This window comes from Lycorma delicatula, chromosome 13 (genome assembly GCF_047948215.1).
Source record: "Lycorma delicatula isolate Av1 chromosome 13, ASM4794821v1, whole genome shotgun sequence".
In the NCBI taxonomy this organism is placed as follows: Eukaryota; Metazoa; Arthropoda; class Insecta; order Hemiptera; family Fulgoridae; genus Lycorma; species Lycorma delicatula.
The window spans coordinates 36,928,336-36,947,554 of record NC_134467.1 but is presented as its reverse complement, the minus strand read 5'-3'; the positions used below and the strand labels follow the sequence as shown (position 1 = coordinate 36,947,554).

Below are 19,219 nucleotides of genomic sequence, written 5' to 3'. Positions count from 1 at the left end.
ATGAATAATAAGAAAACCTTTAATTGATTCAATTTTTCACCTCTAAATACCTTATAATAATAATAATAATAATAATAATACAAACTAATACAAAAGAAATGTTACATAAACATTTGTACATAAATAAGTATATATAAATTAAGTATATAATTTGTAAAAATCATTTAACAGTATTTAAAAAAAAAAAAAATATATATAAACATGACAAATAAAAATATTGCCTGTTTTAACAATTCACCATGAATTCGTGAATGCAAATATTAATGAAAAAGGCACATTAAATAAATAATTACATCAGGTTTTTTTTATGCACAATAATTTTATTAAATATATATGTATTTGGAGGTTGCAAATTTTGAGTTCAAATAACTTTAATATTCTGTAAAAGATAGACAGAAATCATGAAAATGTTTAATTCATCTATTACACTGGATTATTTTAAGACGCCTGAATGGTGCTTCCTTATTTCCTTATTACGGTTTAGTGAGAGGGTTTTCCTTCGTTGTGAAAGTTCCTGAGAGATTGTTTCAAACCTTGCTGAATGCTATCAAAGACAATGTTAATAGTGAAAGGATATTATACTCGGATTCCTGACCTGCATACCAAACCAATGAACTGGAAACAGAATGGTTCTGCCATTATGCTGTAAATCATCAGTACTCTTCATCGCAGCAATATTCATTCTCAAATCATTGAACACTTATTGGAGTCTCTGAAAAGGTAGAAAAAAGTACAGGGTCCTATTTTGCAGAATTCATGTGGTGTTGCATGATATGGATGAGTATTTCAGAAAATACTCAATGCAATAAGAAATACCTGGCTGTTGGAAGTTACTATGTAACAGCCAATACATAAATTTTCTGTGATCTTTTAGTTGAAATAATGCAGTACCTAATAAATTAACAATAATGAAATCTATTTGAAAAGTCACAAATTTGAGTGGAACAAGTGGTGGTGTCGGTGTTCAAAAGTACGAAACAAACTAATTTAACAAGTTTTCAGCATTATCTATTAGATTTTATACATCATTTCATTCATACATCTTTCGTTTAGATAAAGTACAAAAAATATACAAATATTAAATAAAATAAATTTTCCACATTCCCCATTCTCTAAAAAAAAAACCCAAATGAGAATGTAACAAAATAGATTTTATAATTGTTTACTTTTGTAATGTTGATCCTTCATCACAGTTTTTCTGAAATTGGATAGTTGGTATCCAAAAGGATTTTTGCAGCCAGATACCTTTCCTTACACTGACATATTAGAGTGAGTTAAGTATAAAAGTTAGTGACATGTTAACAATATCATACTTAAAACAGGATTTGAACTTGGAACTTTCAACGTCCCAAAATTTTAAATACATTACATGGAAAAAAACTTTACTAACTAATAACATTAAATATGCTAAAAAAAAACCTGTTGCAATTAAATAATTTTATGAAAATAGTGTAAAAAAAGTATAAAATTGATAATAAAATATGACTGATAGTAACTAAACTGGCCAAACAAAAAATACATAATTAACACAGATATTCTGCAATAATTTTAACCATAAATGATAATGCTGTTATAGAACATTATAGAACACAAATTTAATAAAAATAAATATATCTAATATTAATAAAAATATATCGTTGAACTTTTTTTTCATAATACCTGGTTAAAGTTTTATTTATTTATTATTTTTTTTAATATTATTTCATTTAATTATACTTTGATCGGAGCTTGTGTTGGCACAGCAAAACTCGGGGGTAGTACATAAACAATACCATTGTTAGCGTCTTTACGAAAGCTCGCTAATTCTGTTTCTGGGTTTACTTCGACTCTTAGATGTCTACTCTTATTACCCAACATACACTGGAATCGATTTGCGACATTTACAGTCAGTTCTGTGCCCCGTAACCTGAAACAAAAGATTAAAAAACACCATTGGAATTATCGAATAAAAGTATCAACAGTAACTTTCCTGATAAAGGAGCTGCTTTGAAATGATCCTCTGAAAGCAAAATTTTTATATCTTTCAAAAAAATTGTTGTTAAAAAAATAAATTATTTTAAAATATTTAAAATATTGTAGGAAGAAATCTTCCAACAAGATTTCTTTGTTTTTTACGATCTTTCTAAAGTTTCTCAAGAATGCAAATAAAACCTAAAAAAATGCAAATTATTTGTTTTTTTAATCATTTAAAAAAAATCAAAATTATAATTCCATAATAAAATAAAACTTTTCTATTAACTGATATTTAATTTTATAGAGAATGATTGACATGAAATAATAGCAAATACAAGACTGTTCAAAAAGTTTCACTACTTGTGTAATGCATAAAAGATTAATATAACAAGATGTAGTTGGCAAAACTATATAGCCATGAACTTCGCTTACACTTTTATTTGTTGTCTAGCACTTCATGCACATAAATAAATAAAATTAAAAAAAATATAAATAAATAAATTTTGATATGGTAAAAAAAAAATCTAACAGAAAACCAAATAAATCATAGGTTTTAAACACTAAAGTAGTTCTCTAAATCTTTATTTTCCTAATATAAAATAAATTAGTAAAAAAAAAAAAATCCAAATTATGATTTTTTTATACTTAATTAGCCAGTAAGCACTTGCTTCGCTTGTTCTTCCTGTCTAACCAATGTTCCCTCTTGTTCATCATACCAGTGAAAATAATACTGATAAATAAAAATTCAAACCAGTTCAATTTATAAAAACTATCAGTGTATTGTAAAATCTTCAGAGTAACTGTTTAAACAGTTAACTGAGCAACTGTCAGCAACGGTTAACTGAGCAATCTTCAGAGCAACTGTTAAACGGTCAGCACAGGACTCAAAACGTTTAAGTTATCAGAAGTATGTGGATTTTAGAATACTCTTCATCTTAAAAATAGTAGTTACAGCTGGTTACCCATCCTTTGTACAGGTAAAAAAGTATTTTGCATGGTTTTTAGCAAAACCTGACAAACGCCACTAGGAGGTTACTGTACTTCATTTTTCATTTTATGTTTTTTACTAAAGTAACCAAGGGTTGTTGTAGCCATGGTATTGCAAACATAACAGTGACAGAGGCTGTGTTGGTAAAGACTGCACCATACCCTGACAACACGTTTAAAGCTGTTTTTCTTGGTATTCGAAAGAAGTATAGAAAAAGACAGACCACTTTTGTGCAAAATTTAACTTGAAATACTGCAAGTGGTTTTTGAATTCAATTTAACCGATAGTTTGGCCATGTTGGTAAAATTGAATATTGTCAAGGAGTTCCCAATGAGTTGTGAGTGCAGATACCATAAGGTGAATGTAGTCATGGTTATTTTTAGAATACAAAGCAGCTGAGTAAGTGACAAAGTTAGTTAGTTGTGTGTTAACAGTCAGAGAATTGGGGGTGAGAAACGCTTGCAGTGGAGTCGTTGTCTGTCTGTGCTTGTGTGGGTGGTGATGAAGCTGTAAGACTCCTAAATCTCAAATCGCCCAGTTTTGACACCGCTAAGACCAGATCCTATTGGGGGAGAAAATTGTGAGAGAGGAGTTTTAGTTGGTAGAGTGCAGGCATACATAGTCATTAGTAACATCTTAGTGGAACCTATGCGAATCCAACACTATCCCACTTATGGGGTGAGCATAAATGGTATTTCTCCGACTCATCGAAAGAAAAAAAGGAACATAATTTAATTTTTACTGCAGGACATAAAAGCGACATTTTCTATCATCTTGAAATGGTTTGTAATGACAATAAGTATTATGTTCTTTCAGGTGTAAAAACTATGTTCTTGTAAAATTTCAGGTCAATTGGTAGAATAGTTTTTGTGTGAAAGAGTTACAGACACACAGACATTCTAGATTTCTTTATATATATATATATATACTTTGTTTATAAAGTTAATAAAATATTTTCATGAATTAAAATAGAATCTGTTTGATACTAAAATAAAATAATTGTTTGATCCTGGAGAAGTAAATGATTAGTTCATACCAGTTTTATATATAATCCTATATTATCAGCTTATAGCACTGAAAAGGTTTAACCTATATCTTCATAAAATTAAAAATTGAATACAGAGAAAGAAAAAACAACAACGTGTGAACTAAGGTTATCTGGAAAGTAAGAATAACTCATAAGTTTTTTTTTAAATTAATTTTTAAGTAATGTAAAAATATATTGAATGTTAGCATGATTTCAGGTTGTATGTTATTATGCAATGATACAAAAGTAAATAAAAATGATGGCAAACAAATAATATTTGTATAAAATCCGTTCATATAACCATGTAAATATTCATTTAAAAAATTTCAATGACAAAATCTGGAAGTGATTTAATTTAACATAAGAGAAATTTATTGTAGAAAAAAATCATCAATATACTAAACACAACTAAATCATACATGAGAAGAGATCAAAAATAACAATTTTAATTTTTATTAAAAAAAAGAACCACCTACTTGTTCTTATATATTAATATTGTACTCTTCCAAGTAGCCGCCCAGAGATGCGAAACACTTAACTAGCATTTCTTCCAATCCTCAAAAACATTTTTTCATATAGCCGTAAGTTTACTTATTGATTTTTTCTCTATTTTATTTATCATCACAAATCATTGTGCTTTTAATGTTCTCTTAATCAATGGGAACAAAAAAGTCATAGGGTCTGGAGAAGCCAAAGCCTACTGTACCAATATGATGTTAGTTTTGGCTAAATAATCTCAAATAGTGAATCATGAGCTAGAGTATTACTACGGTGTAAAATTAAAAAATCGTTTACATTCATTTGTTGTCGTTTTCTTCACATTTTTGCATTATGTAGGTGGTGTAAAACTGTTTGTTGACTTGTGGTAAGAATTTATGATTGACGACAATAATTACTTTGCATAGTTCAAAGTTATTTTTTTTTAAGATATTGATTTATTATAAAGACTGTTGCCATTGCATTGGAAAAAGATGAACTCATTCAATAAAAACAAACCACAAGACTGAAAAATTCACATTTTTTTTTATTACACTTCAGTTTATGTTTTTTATTTTTTAAATTTGTCATCTCAAACATTTTTTTACATAATTAATAAATTTCAATATGTGCGCCCTTAGTCGCTCGACAAATGTCCAAACGATACTCAACTTCTCTCCAAACATTAGTTAACATTTCTTCGTTAATGGTTGTCATTGCTTCATTAATCCTGTTTTTTAAGCGGTTTAGGTCGTGAATGTTTTGTGTATAAACAACGCTTTTGATGTACCTCTACAAGAAAAAATCTCAAGATATCAGGTCTGGACTCCTTGGAAGCCAAAGTACGGGTCCTTGCCGGCCTATCCATCTATCTACAAATTTTTCGTTCAAAGCGTCCATGACCGATGCATTGATATGTGGGGAGCAACATCTTGTTGGAAATAAAGTCGATGAATGTTTTCGAGTTCATCCGGCTGAGGAAAGCGATAATCGGTTAACATGTCAAGATACACAAGTCTATTAATTGTTTTTTCAGCAAAGAATAAAGGCCCTATTACACGATTTTTCATCAACACCACACCAAACATTAACTTTAGGCGAATCACATTGTTTCTCAATAATTGCGTGTAGGTTTTCAGAGCCCCATATTCGTGAATTGTGTCTGTTGACACATCCATTCACATGGAATGTAGCTTCGTCTGTAAAAATTATATTGTCTAAAAATGATTCGTTTTCACTTATTCTGTCCGACATTTCAACAGCGAAATTGTAATGTTTTACACCATCATCGGGTTTCAATTCTTGCAGTATCTGGATTTTATAAGTGTGTAATTTCAGTTTTTTATGTCAAACTTTGTGAACTGTTGATTTTGGAATACCTAATTCGACGCTTCGTTGGGGGATGGACTTCCCAGGACTTCTAATTGCCGATGTCTAATTAATTCAACTGTTTCGTCTGGTACACTTGGTCTGCCGGTTGATTTCTGTTTCTTAACTGATCCAGTTTCTTCGAATTGTTTGAACCAACGCGTTATATTATTTTTGTGTGATGGATCTCTTCCGAATTCACGTCAAAACGCACGTTGAACTAAAATTATGGATTTTAATTCAGCCATCAATAAAACGCACTTTGCTTTGTCATTATCCGAGAACATAGTAACTCACTAAACTCACCGCAACAACAATACAAGAACTGACGTTGCGATTACAACTGCTGATAAACAAACTTTTGGGTTGGAGGCTATCAGGGATACCAATATAACATCTAGAAATTTCCCTACAATCTTCCTATGAATTACTGAAACCGCACTATTCTTTTATAATAACCCTGTTGATGAAAAAAAATTAGATTGGATGAGTCTTTATACTTTTTTCTGTTAAAAATCTCCACTCATTTTACATTATATTTTCTAAAAATTCATTAAAACATCCTGTACAACTAAAGGAATTTTCTAATAAAAATATAAATAAGAAGAAGTATTAATGAACTTATTTCATATACAATACTGTGAAACATATACTTACTGTACATATCTGGAACATAGTGCTCCAACTAATTCACCGACTCTGTCTTCATCAATTTTAGTACATTTAATTGTAACAACAAAATCATTACCCTTGTTCGAATGAATTACAACCAGTTGATCTAATCCTGGACTTACACTAAGACCTGTAACCTGTTAATATAAATAAATAATAATATTAACAAAATTATATTGTAAAATATATCATATTAGACTATTTTTTTTTAACACTTGTTAAAATTTGAATAATCAAATCGTAACGATTTATCATTTTTCTTCTCTGTCAATTTTAATTTTATCTCGATTCACATCCTAGGATTTTTTTATTACATCTTCATACAGATTTTTTTATTCTAAGAGAGATTTATTTTATTTACAATTAACAACACAAATATATTCCATAACATCATAAAAACTGTACAAATCTTTACAAAATAATTTTGAAAGCACTGTATGCTGTAGTCAATAATAATAACATACCAACCAAAAAAAAAAGAGAAGCTTATGCAAACTGTTTTATTGTCAAATACCTGATTTCTTCGACCATCATAGACTAATAATTCCATTATATCCATTCAACTAACAGGATGCTTAATCTAGACAATTATGGTGTGCCATTATAGTAAAATAATACCAAATAGTACCATATAGTAAAATAATGGTTACTACTTATATAATACATTTTTTACCACAGAAAGTCTCTATTTCTGGGACTAGCATAACAGTATTATTAACCTTTGTTTAACATTTATGACATGTAATTTTTTTTTTGGAATGATTAATTCACCATATAAGCTCTAAGCTTGTGCATGGAAATATGAAATGGAAATTTGTAGCATATGAAAAATGCTAAGCCTGACAAAGATTTGAACCCAGGACTCCGGATGAAAGGTAGAAACACTACCACTCCACCACAGAGATCAGCATGGGATAATAAAAATTAAATTTTAACACATTCATTGTGTTAAAATTATAAAATGGCTATTTGCTAAGTTAATAATTATTGCATCAAGAGTATTCTTATTCCAATAACTCTGTAGAGATGTATCAAATTTCTTTATGAAGCAATTAGAAAAATCCAATTTTTTAACAATTCACTTCAATTTTACTTCCTTGCATGAAATACAAGGGTCTGGTAAATAATATATCAACAAAAAGGAATTCTATAAAGCTTTATATACAACTCATATTTTTACAGTAAGATCCGTTTTAAAATAAAAGTAAAACTGAGAAATATTAACACACTTTACTACATATGCATAAAAACTACTACTTCCCACATAGCTGCCTTCAACTTCAACACACTTTTCATATGGTTTCACGTCTACATTCCCTCTTCAAGAAACTATGCTGCTAATGACTTAAACCATGCAGTAACATAATCTCTTCAATTCAACATAATTGTCAAACCTTTGTGATGCGACCCACTGTTTAAGGAGAAAAAAAGCAAATAATCGGGAACTAAGTCAGGAAAGTAAGATGGATCATTGAAAATTTTCTAACAAAATGTTTCCAATCGCCAGTCTAATTTACTGTTTGTGGGTCGGCACTGTCATGCAACAACAAAATCTTGCTGGATATCATCCATCCCATGTAGTTTGTTTTTTATAACTTTTCTACGATATTTTAATATTTCCTAATACGTATCAGCATACAGTAGTTCTGTAATCACTAAATTCGACAAGTAAGATGTCCTCTTTGACCCAAAAAACAGAAGCTATAAACATCTCTACCAAACATGATTTTTTGAGCTTATTCAATCTATGAAATGATAAATTCAGTCATCGCATTGACTACTCATTTGTCTCGACATTACAATAAGAAATCCAGATCACATCTCTAGTAATAATGTTAACAAATAATTCATCCCTTCATTTTCATAATACTGCAAAAAATTTTCATAACTCATGCTCTACAGCAAGATGTTTTTCCTTACGGTGTATGTATTGATTACATCTTCATCATCCACCAAGCAAAAAATTTTTTATAACCCAATTTTTCAGTTAAACATCATAAATCAAAGATTTTGAAATAGAAAAGACCATTTTGATATGGTGAAGTGCCTTTTTTTTAAAATTCCATTTGCCAACTTTTTCAGTAAAATCATTCGTTATCACCAACAGCTGGTCGCTACAATCTTCATCTGAATGTTTTTCGCCCTTCTCGAAATGAACAGCACAAACATCTAACTTTAGCATTACTAATAATATTCGGCCCATAAATATTACAAATTTACCTGTGAAATTCAGCCATGAATTATTTTCCATCAAAAATTGGATTACTCCTCATTCTTCACACTTTGTAGATCACGAATTGTAACACTCATTTAATAAATGGATAAACATAAACAAGAAAATAACTATTGTTGGTAACAGCTAACTATTGATTAAAATAACTGAGCTATACAAAGCGCCATCTGTTTATATTGCATATATAGGTGACCGACCTTTCTTTAAAAATACATCTAGCAACTTTCTTCAAAACTGAATAAAATTAGTGATTTACTAAGTAAATTTTATTGAATTTCTCACCATAGTATTTTTGATGTTTTTATTTTTGTAATTTCTTTTTCTTACATTACATTAATAAGTGCTTTAGTTAGAATCATGGAATTAAATAAACGAAAAAATATTATATTTAAATAAAATGATAAATAGTTTAAATTGTTTGTGTAAGCAGTGCATAAGAAAAAACTGTGTCAGCTTTATTTTATGTCGAGGTTATAATTTCTTGTAGTTGTAATTCCCTTGACCTAAGATCTACTTCTCTTGACTTTTTAAAATTATTTTATTCAACAACACCAGTATAACTTTATTAATTAAAAAAACAAACATTCAAAACTCTTTTTCTAGTAAATAAGAATTTACTGAGGTATTTAACAAGTACTTTCCTTACATTAATAAATTAATAATAAATAATCAACTCCTTAATAAGTTATCACAACAGTTACTTTTTGATAATTATGTACTTATCCGAGCAAAGAAAGGATTAAGGAAATGAAATAGGATTAACCCTACAAGTCGGCATACATACAGATATATCACGGATAAAAAAATATAATAAATAAAGTTTCAAAATTTATTTATTTTACTATAAAGAAAAATTTTCATGATTTAAAAAAATTATAACATACCTCTTGAATTGGCATTCCACGTTTCATAGGCCTAAATTTTTTATGCATATCCAGCTTATAAATGGCAAAATCAGTAACAAGTAATGCCCTATCAGCACATTTATTAAACTTATTTGTCTTGACGATGTAAGAAGAAAACAATACCTATAAAAATTAAAAAAATATAAAACTGATGAATGTGACAAAAAGATTTTTTAAACACACATAGACACACACATTTGTGAAAAAAATATAACACAGAGATTAAAAATCTGATTACCTCATTAAAATGATCAGTAGTTTTTAATGATCTAACACTTGCATTGTATGTAGAATATTCAGCATTCTCACTAGGTACACTTAAATAATCACCAATCCATTTTCTTTCATGACCCCAACTTCTACGTTTACCTTTTAATGCACATGCAGCTGACATCTAAAAAATATATATATATTAACATTAAAATCTCAATTTTAAAATCAATGAAAATCCTAATGTAAAATATATAAATATAGTAGCTGTCTGTTGTAGCTTAACTCACACTATATGGTTACTTGCATTTCCCTAAGCGATCAATCTTTTTATTTTATATTTTTTAGTCAAGTAACCGGAAACAGATGCAGCCATATCCAATATAGATTGTGGTGACTATGTTGCTTGAGCCACAGTGCCGTATATCTTTGCAACCTTTAAAAAAAAAATCAAATTTAAAAAAAAACCTGAAAATGGTTTCTAAATATCTATCGGAAGAGTATTTGCAAGCTCAAATCTACAGAATATCTGGTTTAGTATAGATGGGATTGGGAAAATTTATAATCACTGTTAAAAATTTGTTTAACTTTCTTCACCCCCTTTCAAGGTTAAATTAAAAAAATCTAGAAATTCACATGAAGATTACACTCATCAAAAATCAGGTTAATTTCATCATTTGTTACTGAAAAATTAGAAAAGTAACAGGGTTTCAAAAAATCTAGAAATTGGTTTTCAGATATTTACATGAAGATTACGAGGGTTATTTTTTTGCAAGGTCCGATCGGTCACGAAATTAAAACTATAGTGAAAATAAAAAATTTTATTTGTAACAAGTACTTACATAGTTATGCTATTTCTCTACATAGTCGCCAGTCCGAAATAGACATTTGTCGTAGCGTGGTACCAACTTTCCAATACCCTCGTCATAGAACAGAGTTGCCTGTGTTTTCAGCCATGTTTCGCTAGTCTACAGCTCGATATCTGTGCCAAAATGTTGTCCTCCTAACCAGCATTTCATGTGAGCAAAGAGGTGAAAATCGGGTGGAGCCAAGTCCGGGTTGTATGGTGGGTGATCAAACCCTTCCCAATGAAAACTCTGCAGAAGCTTCTTTGTTACAGCTGCAGTGTGCGGCCGAGCATTGTCATGGAGAAAGACAATGTTTGATGACAACATTCCTCTCCACTTATTCTGAATTGCCCTTCATAGACGTTGAAGAGTCACGCAGAATGAGGCTGCAGTGATGGTCGTGCCACGTTCCATGAATTCAACCAAGAGAACTCCATTCCGGTCCCAGAACACAATAGTATACACTTTCTGTTGGAGAAGGTTCGCTTGAACTTCTTCAGTTTAATGGGAGAATGAGAATGCATCCACTGTTTGGATTGTTCTTTTGTTTCTTCAGTTTCGAAATGGACCCATGTCTCGTCCCCTGTGACAATTTTGTTCAAAAAATCTTCTTCTTCATTGTGGTAGCGCTGGAGAAACGTTAGGGAGGTGTCCATTCTCATTATTATGTGATGGTTGGACAGCATCTTGGCAACCCATCTCGCACACAGTTTGCGGTACTGAAGACTCTCACTCACAATGGTGTAGAGAGCTGACCTTGAAATCTCAGGAAACAAATCATTCAATACAGAAATTGTGAACCGATGATTTTCTCGAATTGCCTCATCCACTCGCTCAACAAGATCATTGGTTGACACTCGCTTCCTTCCCTGACCGTCTACATCATGAACATCTGCACGTCCTGCTTTAAAGTTCCTGCACCATTGTCGCACTTTGCTGTCACTCATTGAAGTTTCACCGAACACGTTACTTATTCGTCTATGAATTTCAGCCGCATTACACGCCTCAGCCTGAAAAAATCGAATTACTGCACACCCTTCACAGTTGGCAGGAGTTGCTATTGTTGTAGACATGTTTACATACTAGCTGCGTGTTCAGAACTAAATGAAGTGACGCGGCATGATTGAAGGCCATACTAGAGACGCTGCGCAATACATATGCACAAGGGTCATCCGATTTTTGCGCAGGTTTTTATTTTGCCACCGATCGAACCTTGAAAAAAAAATAACCCTCGTACATATACAAAAAAAATCAAGCTGATTTGTTACGGAGAAATTAAAAAAAAAAAAAAAAAACACTAAATTTCATTGTTACTCCATTTTACCCCTTTAAAATTGGAATTTCAAAAAAATCATTCTTAGTGTGCAGATACACCGTATGAAGAATATGTACACAAATTTTCATTAATTTATCTTCATTAGCTTTTGCTTGGCGTTTATGAATCGCTCACAATATGTTGTCTTCAATTACAATAAGATCTCTACTGAAAAATATCTTGGGAGTGGCTCGCTTTAAGAAAGGAACATGAGAACTTCATGGCTCGCCACCTTGCAGCCCTAATAAGAATGCACTTCTTATTATTGTACAGTGCTGCACCCACTGTAATGGATTATTTATTATTTACATGTTTTATAAGATTTTTAATTTTTAGATAATATTTCTAAATATCTGTGATCTGTTAGATTGAGAGTATACCTGATGCATGCAAAAGTTAGCTTCAACCTACTAACAAATACACCGTTTGAATTTTGAAATCTGACGATTGTTTGCAGAGATATTATACGACCAGACAATTTTCATGGTTTCGATAGTTAAAGCACCAATATTTTTAAGAACTCCTGAAAAAGATTAAGGTAAAAAAAATTTAATCATCAAAATTTGGCCCAGGGTTCAAAGGGTTAACCAGTTTTGGTAGCCTGCGATCTTCATTTCTTTCTCCAATTAAAGAGGGATTAAGGGTATTTATTTCATCAATGATGATCAACAGAAGTACACTGTGAGATCTTGAATCAAGGAAAGGCTGCCAGTATTTTTTTTTTATGGTACAAGTTTTTGGTGAGATCTCTGCATTTGTTAATTTGTTGACTCTGTTGTTCCATGTAGGTTTTTCATCTAAATTGTAAGTGATAATTTCTCCTAAATATTTAAATCTATTGACAATTTTTATTTCCTGGTCATCTAATATGGTTTTATTTCCAAATGGAAGGGTGGTTAGCATTATTTCTGTCTTTTCAAAGGATTTTCTCAGGCCAATATTACAAAAAATAATTAAATCTAATCTAGGTTTTCAAACTAATTAAATACGGCAAAATTTTAAATATGCTATCTTTGAAAAGCCACAAAAAATTGCATATGATAAAATGTGCAATCATGGAATCTATATAATATCACTACCACATGAAATGAAAGAATTAACTGAATAAAATCATGGAACAGTTCATATCCATAGAAAATTTATTGGAAGCGAATTAGTTTATCTCCAAATTGCTCAAATCTTTGTTGTAAAATTTCATGCAAATAACATCTAATTCTGGAGTACCAATTGTAGAAAAAAAAAATGTATAAAAAGGAAAACATATTAATTAAAAATTTCAAGTAAATATCCTTATAATTATGAAAGACAAAGTAACAACTCCTTAAAAATAAATAACTTACTTTCATACGTAACTGAGGCCATTCTTCTCTTGGATAAGGTTTCAGTATCATTGTAGCACGCCATCTATCAAATATTGCTCTTAATTTTGGTAAATGAGGCTTCATTGCTATTGAAGGCTGTGGCCATCTTATTGATTTACCATAGTCTCGCATATTCTTTGCTGGTCTATAAAAACAAAAATAAATATATTTATGTTCAATATTATGTGAAATATAAACCACCAAAACACTGTAATGCAAGTTAAACTTATCATATTAATTTCCAATAATCAATTTTTGTGGTATCCTGCATCTTTAGTTGGTATTTAATTCTTTATTTATTACATTAAAACAAATTCATTTTTTCAAAATTATGATTCTTATTGAGAAACGTTTAATAATATAAACATACATGTAATTTTTCTGTCCAGAACTGGAATAATTTATATATATTAAATGAAACATAAACCACTAAAACACAGTAAATACAGCGTGGCCAGGAAGTCACCGTACCCACTAAAGTTAGAACTAAAAATTTGTAATGAGTTATAAATGAAAAATGCGATATAATAATGAATTATTTTATTTATCCACTTAATACATAGTATTAATTTTAATGGTCAAGTGGGTCTGTGTGTTCATCCTCATGTTGCATACACAATTTTATACGTCGCCATGTCTTCTGCGATGTGCGACACAAGCATTTTTGGTGTTACATTACAGAAGGCACCCCTCACTCACAGAGTTACACAATTCTTCATTTGTGGTGCAGTGACATGTAGATGATACATGTGCTTTAATATTTTCCCAATGAATTGTCTGGTGCTGTGAGATCAGGACTTCATGATGGCCATGTTAACGGAGCTGGTTACGCTGGAGAACTGCCGGCTAATCCAACGTCCTGGAAATTTTTTATTCAGAAACATACGGACTGATAGAGCAAAATGTCCAGGTGTTCCATCCTGCTGCAACCATACTCGTTCAACGAGATCCTTCTCTTGAAGTTGTGGTATTATTCGTGCCTCCAACATTTCTAACTAAGTTTGTGCATTCACAGGCCTGTCAAAAAAATAAGTATCACACAAATGATAAGCTATCATTCCAGCCCTTATCATGACGTGCAGTGTACTTCTTTCTGACTCTGTCGTGTAATAAGGATTTTCTTTCGCCCAAGATAACAAATTTCTGGCACGCGAACTGCAACAGATTCAAATTCGTTAGTAAAAAGCATCTGCAGCAGGGAATTTTTCTAATAAAGCCTTTTCTGACAGTGGTAATTTTTCCAGAATTACATTAAAATATATCAATGCAGAAAACATTCAGGACCTACAACTTTTCTGAGAGAAAATCATCAGTACGGTACTAACTATAATAAGTGACAAGATCAATTTGCACATGGAGGTTCACTGACAACAGAAAAAAATATATATATATATATAAAACAAACTTGCAATCTTTCTATAAATTACAGTAAATAAATCATGAAATCATGGATACCTTTTTGATGATCATATTTTTAATAATCCATAATCTTAAGATTAAAAAACTCCTCAGAAAATCCACAATATTATGGAAAATTTTTTAAGACATTTTACATTGAATTCAAAAATACTGATTTGTATTATAAAATAATACTCAATCAAATCACATCTAAACGAAAATATTTGTTACAACTCTCTCTTCATAAATTTTCTTAACCAAAAACAATAAAATCTAATATAATAATAATAATATAATAAAAATTAAATGTTACAAATGAAATGAATTTATACCTGAACAATTTACTTAATGTTGTAATATAAGAACGTATTTTATATCTGCGATAATGTTCCATAATTTTAAATGCAGCTTTCATTTTACGATATCGCATTCGACATATTGCACCTCTCCATTGTTTTTGTAAAAGGATTACAATGCCAGGAATTAAAACATCTCGTAGCTGTAATTGCAGTAAAAAAATTAATTAATAATAGAAAAATGGAATATTAATAACAGTAACTTCTTTTGGTTTTAGACAAAAATTTGTAACTTGATACTTTTCCTAACATCACCAATTAATTTATTGTAACTACATTAATTAATTCTGATGTTTGTATAACCTTAATAAAAAAGAAAAAAATCAGTTAACAAATTTTTTTCTTAAATAAATGGACTAACATAAGAAATAAAAGTAGACCTTAGTTAATATTGTTATAAAAATGCTGTTACATCCTTTTTAGATATAGAACAAATTCTACCTTAAAATATTTAAGTGTAATATAATTTTTGATCAGTATAATAGTTGGCAAATCACGACAAGGTCAGAAATTAAGCATATTAGAGTACTAAAAAAATAATGAAAGTTTATATTAAAACAATTTTATTATTAAAAGAATAGCCTGTATACATAAACTACCTTTCAAAATAGTTTCTGTCAAAATAAAACTTCTGTCTTATCATGGAAGCAAATTCTTAATACCTCCTACATAAAATGATGTCTCCAGTAAAGATAGACCATGTTGTACACATCATTATCAACATAGACCTGATCATTCCAACCCCGTAGGGGAAGACACTTGCTTCCCCTACTGACTTCGCCCTCTGACTTTTTACATCTCATAGTAATAAGCCTGGACTAGTTGGGATGCCACTGATGTAAATGCCTCAGTAGACATTTACATCGGTTTTTTTTATAAACTCAGCTTTAGCCTTCGCTCTAGGCCTCGTCCAGACATCTTGAATGTCTCATAGACCTGATCAGCAAAGAATGACTTCAAATATTAAGCAAAAGTCCTGTGAAGTGCTCAATCAGCATCATCTCTAAACATTTTCATGAAGCAGCAACACATTTTGGTTGCTGCTTCAAATGAAGTTGCAACACTATCTGGTATAATTTCTTTCAAAGCAGATCTTAAAATTTGAGAAAAGCCACAAAAGTCTGTTCTTTAAAGTCTGTTCTTGCAAATTTTTTGTTATTTATGAACTGAACCAAATTATCATTAACAGATGGCCATCCACTGTTCATTTCATGCCTCATTTTGAATGATTTTCTCATCCATCATTAAATAATTTTATTCATTTTCTCACTATTTCACCTAACCAATAACTACTAATTTCTAAATTCATTTTTTAATTACTCTATTAATGTTACATTTGCTAGATTTAGAACAAATAATAGACCATAATTCACTTAGTGAGTCCTTCAATTGTTTAATATTTAAGTGGAGGAACAAATTATCAACAAAACCTGCTTCATCCATAATAGCATCTGTAGCAAGCTAATATACAAGAGTGGTCCAGACAGTAACTTATGTTTGTGCTTAGCGTGAAGATGGATGGGGATATAGATGATGATATAGGGGATAAGATGATGCCTCATCTTGGCATCAAAACGTTTCTGCACACAGTAGGCATCAAGCTGTCATAGCATGTGGACTGTGATTTCTCTACTTTGTTCGTTGTGAATTATTGAAAAGTGCGTTTCAATAGAAAATCCTGCAAGTTGTGAGATGCGTTCAGCGATTATGTTTTTATCGGCAAAAAACTCAAACCAATTGAAATTCATTGGCAACTAGATGAGGTGTACGGAGATGGAATAATGAGTAAAGGTGAAGTGAGGCGATGGTGCATTCAGTTTAAAAATGACCACACCAATGTTCATGATGAGGAACAGTGGTTGCCTTAGCCTTGTGACTGATGAACTGATTGAAATCGACGATAAAATTCGTGAAAATTGCCGCAATACGATTACGGAACTCTCGCTTCATTTCCCCCAAATTTCAAGAAGTTTACTGCATGAAATTTTATCGGGGAAGCTTGGTTATCACAAGTTTTGTGCAAGATGTGTGCCAAAAATCTAAGGCGGCAATTTTTCTACAGAGAAGGAATTGAAAAGCTTGTGCATTGTTACGATAAGTGCCTCAATTTAAATGGAGACTGTAGTAAAATAGTTAAAGATATTCCTTTCAAATGTGTGTAATAAAATTTATTTTTTTATTTGGTTGGTTTTTTATTTCAAAACATAAGTTACTTTCTGGACAGCCCTTGTATGAAGAGGGATATTATACATACGCACAGATATACTAAACTACTGAGAAAAATATTTGAATATGGTATTTATGAAAAAAACTTATGTAGAACAACTATTTCATAAACTGAAGCTATCTAAAATTCAAGTTGGCACCACTGATATAGAAAATATCAGTCGATTGAAAAGAATTTAAATTATTATAACCTTTTTTTGTTTATTTCAAAATTTCTGCTTGAAATGTGTACTGTGGAAGAACATCAGCATGCTGTTATATGATTATTATTTTCTGAAGATGTAAAACTAGATCAAAATTCATTTGAAAATGTTAAAATGGTATGGTTAAAGTGTAATAATAATCATGTATATTTTTTGTAAGTGTATCAAATAATTTAAATCAGAGAAAATCAGTATCACTAATTTTCTTCATTGAAATTTCGACTGACGCACTTGAAAAACCACATTAATGAACTTTTTTGCCAATGCAGGGGCATGAAAATTTGAGAAATAGGTGAAAATTTACAGTGTGGGTATTGGCAGTATTGCAAAACTTGTTCAAGACAGTCGAACACAGGTTGGACACAAAATCACAGACATTTGAATTCACATCTGTATGGAACATACACAACGGTTTTTAACAGAAGTAAACATAGTTTTAGATTGCATAATAACTTATGATAAAATTCAGATTCATCATTTTTAGCCAGAACGCAAATGTCAGAGTATGGAAACAAAATAACAGGGTTCAGTCACCTGGAAAATTTTGAAAACAAATTTGTCAAGCGGTAAAGTGATGATAATGGTGTTTTCAGACTATAAAGACCCAATTTATTGTGATTATTTGGAAGGATAACATACAATCAACAGTGAGTACTATTGTGACATACTAGAAAATAAAAACAACACAATAAGGAGGAAATGTGCTAGTTTTCTCTCAAAGTTGTAATTCTCTACATGATAATATCCGCTCCAATACCGCTCAAAAGACAAGGAAAGCTATATAAAACTCTGATAAGGAAAATATAAAATCGATATTAAGATGCAATTAAAAGACAAAACTTCTAACTATACTTATGTGTATAAATATACACACATGTACATATAAATACCTGTTCCAATTTAAAAAGCGTTGTTGGAGTACGTATAAATATCTTAGTACGTCCATATTTAACGTCATGTGCAAAACCTTTTTCCTCAATTAAAAGCTGTGTACCATCACGATCTGATCCTGATCTGAAGTTCGGCCAAGTGAACTGTGATATCATTTTGTATCTACGATAAAAATTAAATAAATATTTATATATTATCACAGTAAAGTTGAAATTATATATTAATCAAAGTATTAATTATGTATTACAATAATTAGAAATTCATAGCTGATTACTAATAATTTAATATTTATTCTATGGTCATACAAGTAATAAATTTTATTCTGCGGATACTGGCGTCAAAAATACTTCTGCATATTCATGACTTTATTTATTTGTTTGTCAACTAATTCTTAACTGACAGTAATGATAATTTTCTTTTTATTATAAAAAAGTCCTTTTATCTTTTCAGCTCACTTTTTATTTTTTTAAATTCCTTATTAAAAAAAAAATAATAACAATGAATTAGACAAGATTCATTTGACCTAGTTAAAACCAATTTCATCAAGAACACACACGCACGAACACCCACACACACAGTCATCGAAAAAGGTTGTAGCAGTAAAAAAAAAAATCATACCTCCCTATGTACTTGAGACAAAGTATTAATTGCAACTGCAAAATAATCAGGATATCATCAATTTTTTTTAGACATGACTGACCGTGTCCTTTAACTGATTGCACAATGCTTCTGCCCCACTGTCAGGCAGTGCAATGGTAACAGTTCAGCAGAGAGCATACTATATTTTG

At 30.5% G+C, this 19,219-nt stretch overlaps 1 protein-coding gene across 2 annotated transcripts in view; it reads right to left on the bottom strand.

Moving 5' to 3' along the window:
• Nucleotides 1–243: 243 nt before the first annotated feature.
• Myo31DF (Unconventional myosin ID) overlaps nt 244–19,219 on the bottom strand; it is a 96,026-nt gene continuing 77,050 nt past the window's right edge. Inside the window, exons 12-19 of one of the 2 annotated variants that reach the window (XR_012758718.1) lie at nt 18,431–18,593; nt 15,088–15,254; nt 13,337–13,502; nt 9,862–10,017; nt 9,603–9,746; nt 6,471–6,622; nt 1,660–1,906; nt 244–712 (exon numbers count right to left, since the gene is read on the bottom strand). Coding sequence is in view for 1 of the 2 variants with exons in the window: in XM_075381395.1 (XP_075237510.1) it covers nt 1,711–1,906; nt 6,471–6,622; nt 9,603–9,746; nt 9,862–10,017; nt 13,337–13,502; nt 15,088–15,254; nt 18,431–18,593 (1,144 nt within the window). In the remaining variant the exon portion in view is untranslated. Of the gene's footprint in view, nt 1,907–6,470; nt 6,623–9,602; nt 9,747–9,861; nt 10,018–13,336; nt 13,503–15,087; nt 15,255–18,430; nt 18,594–19,219 lie in introns of both variants that reach the window. The other variant, XM_075381395.1, reaches the window with a different exon arrangement.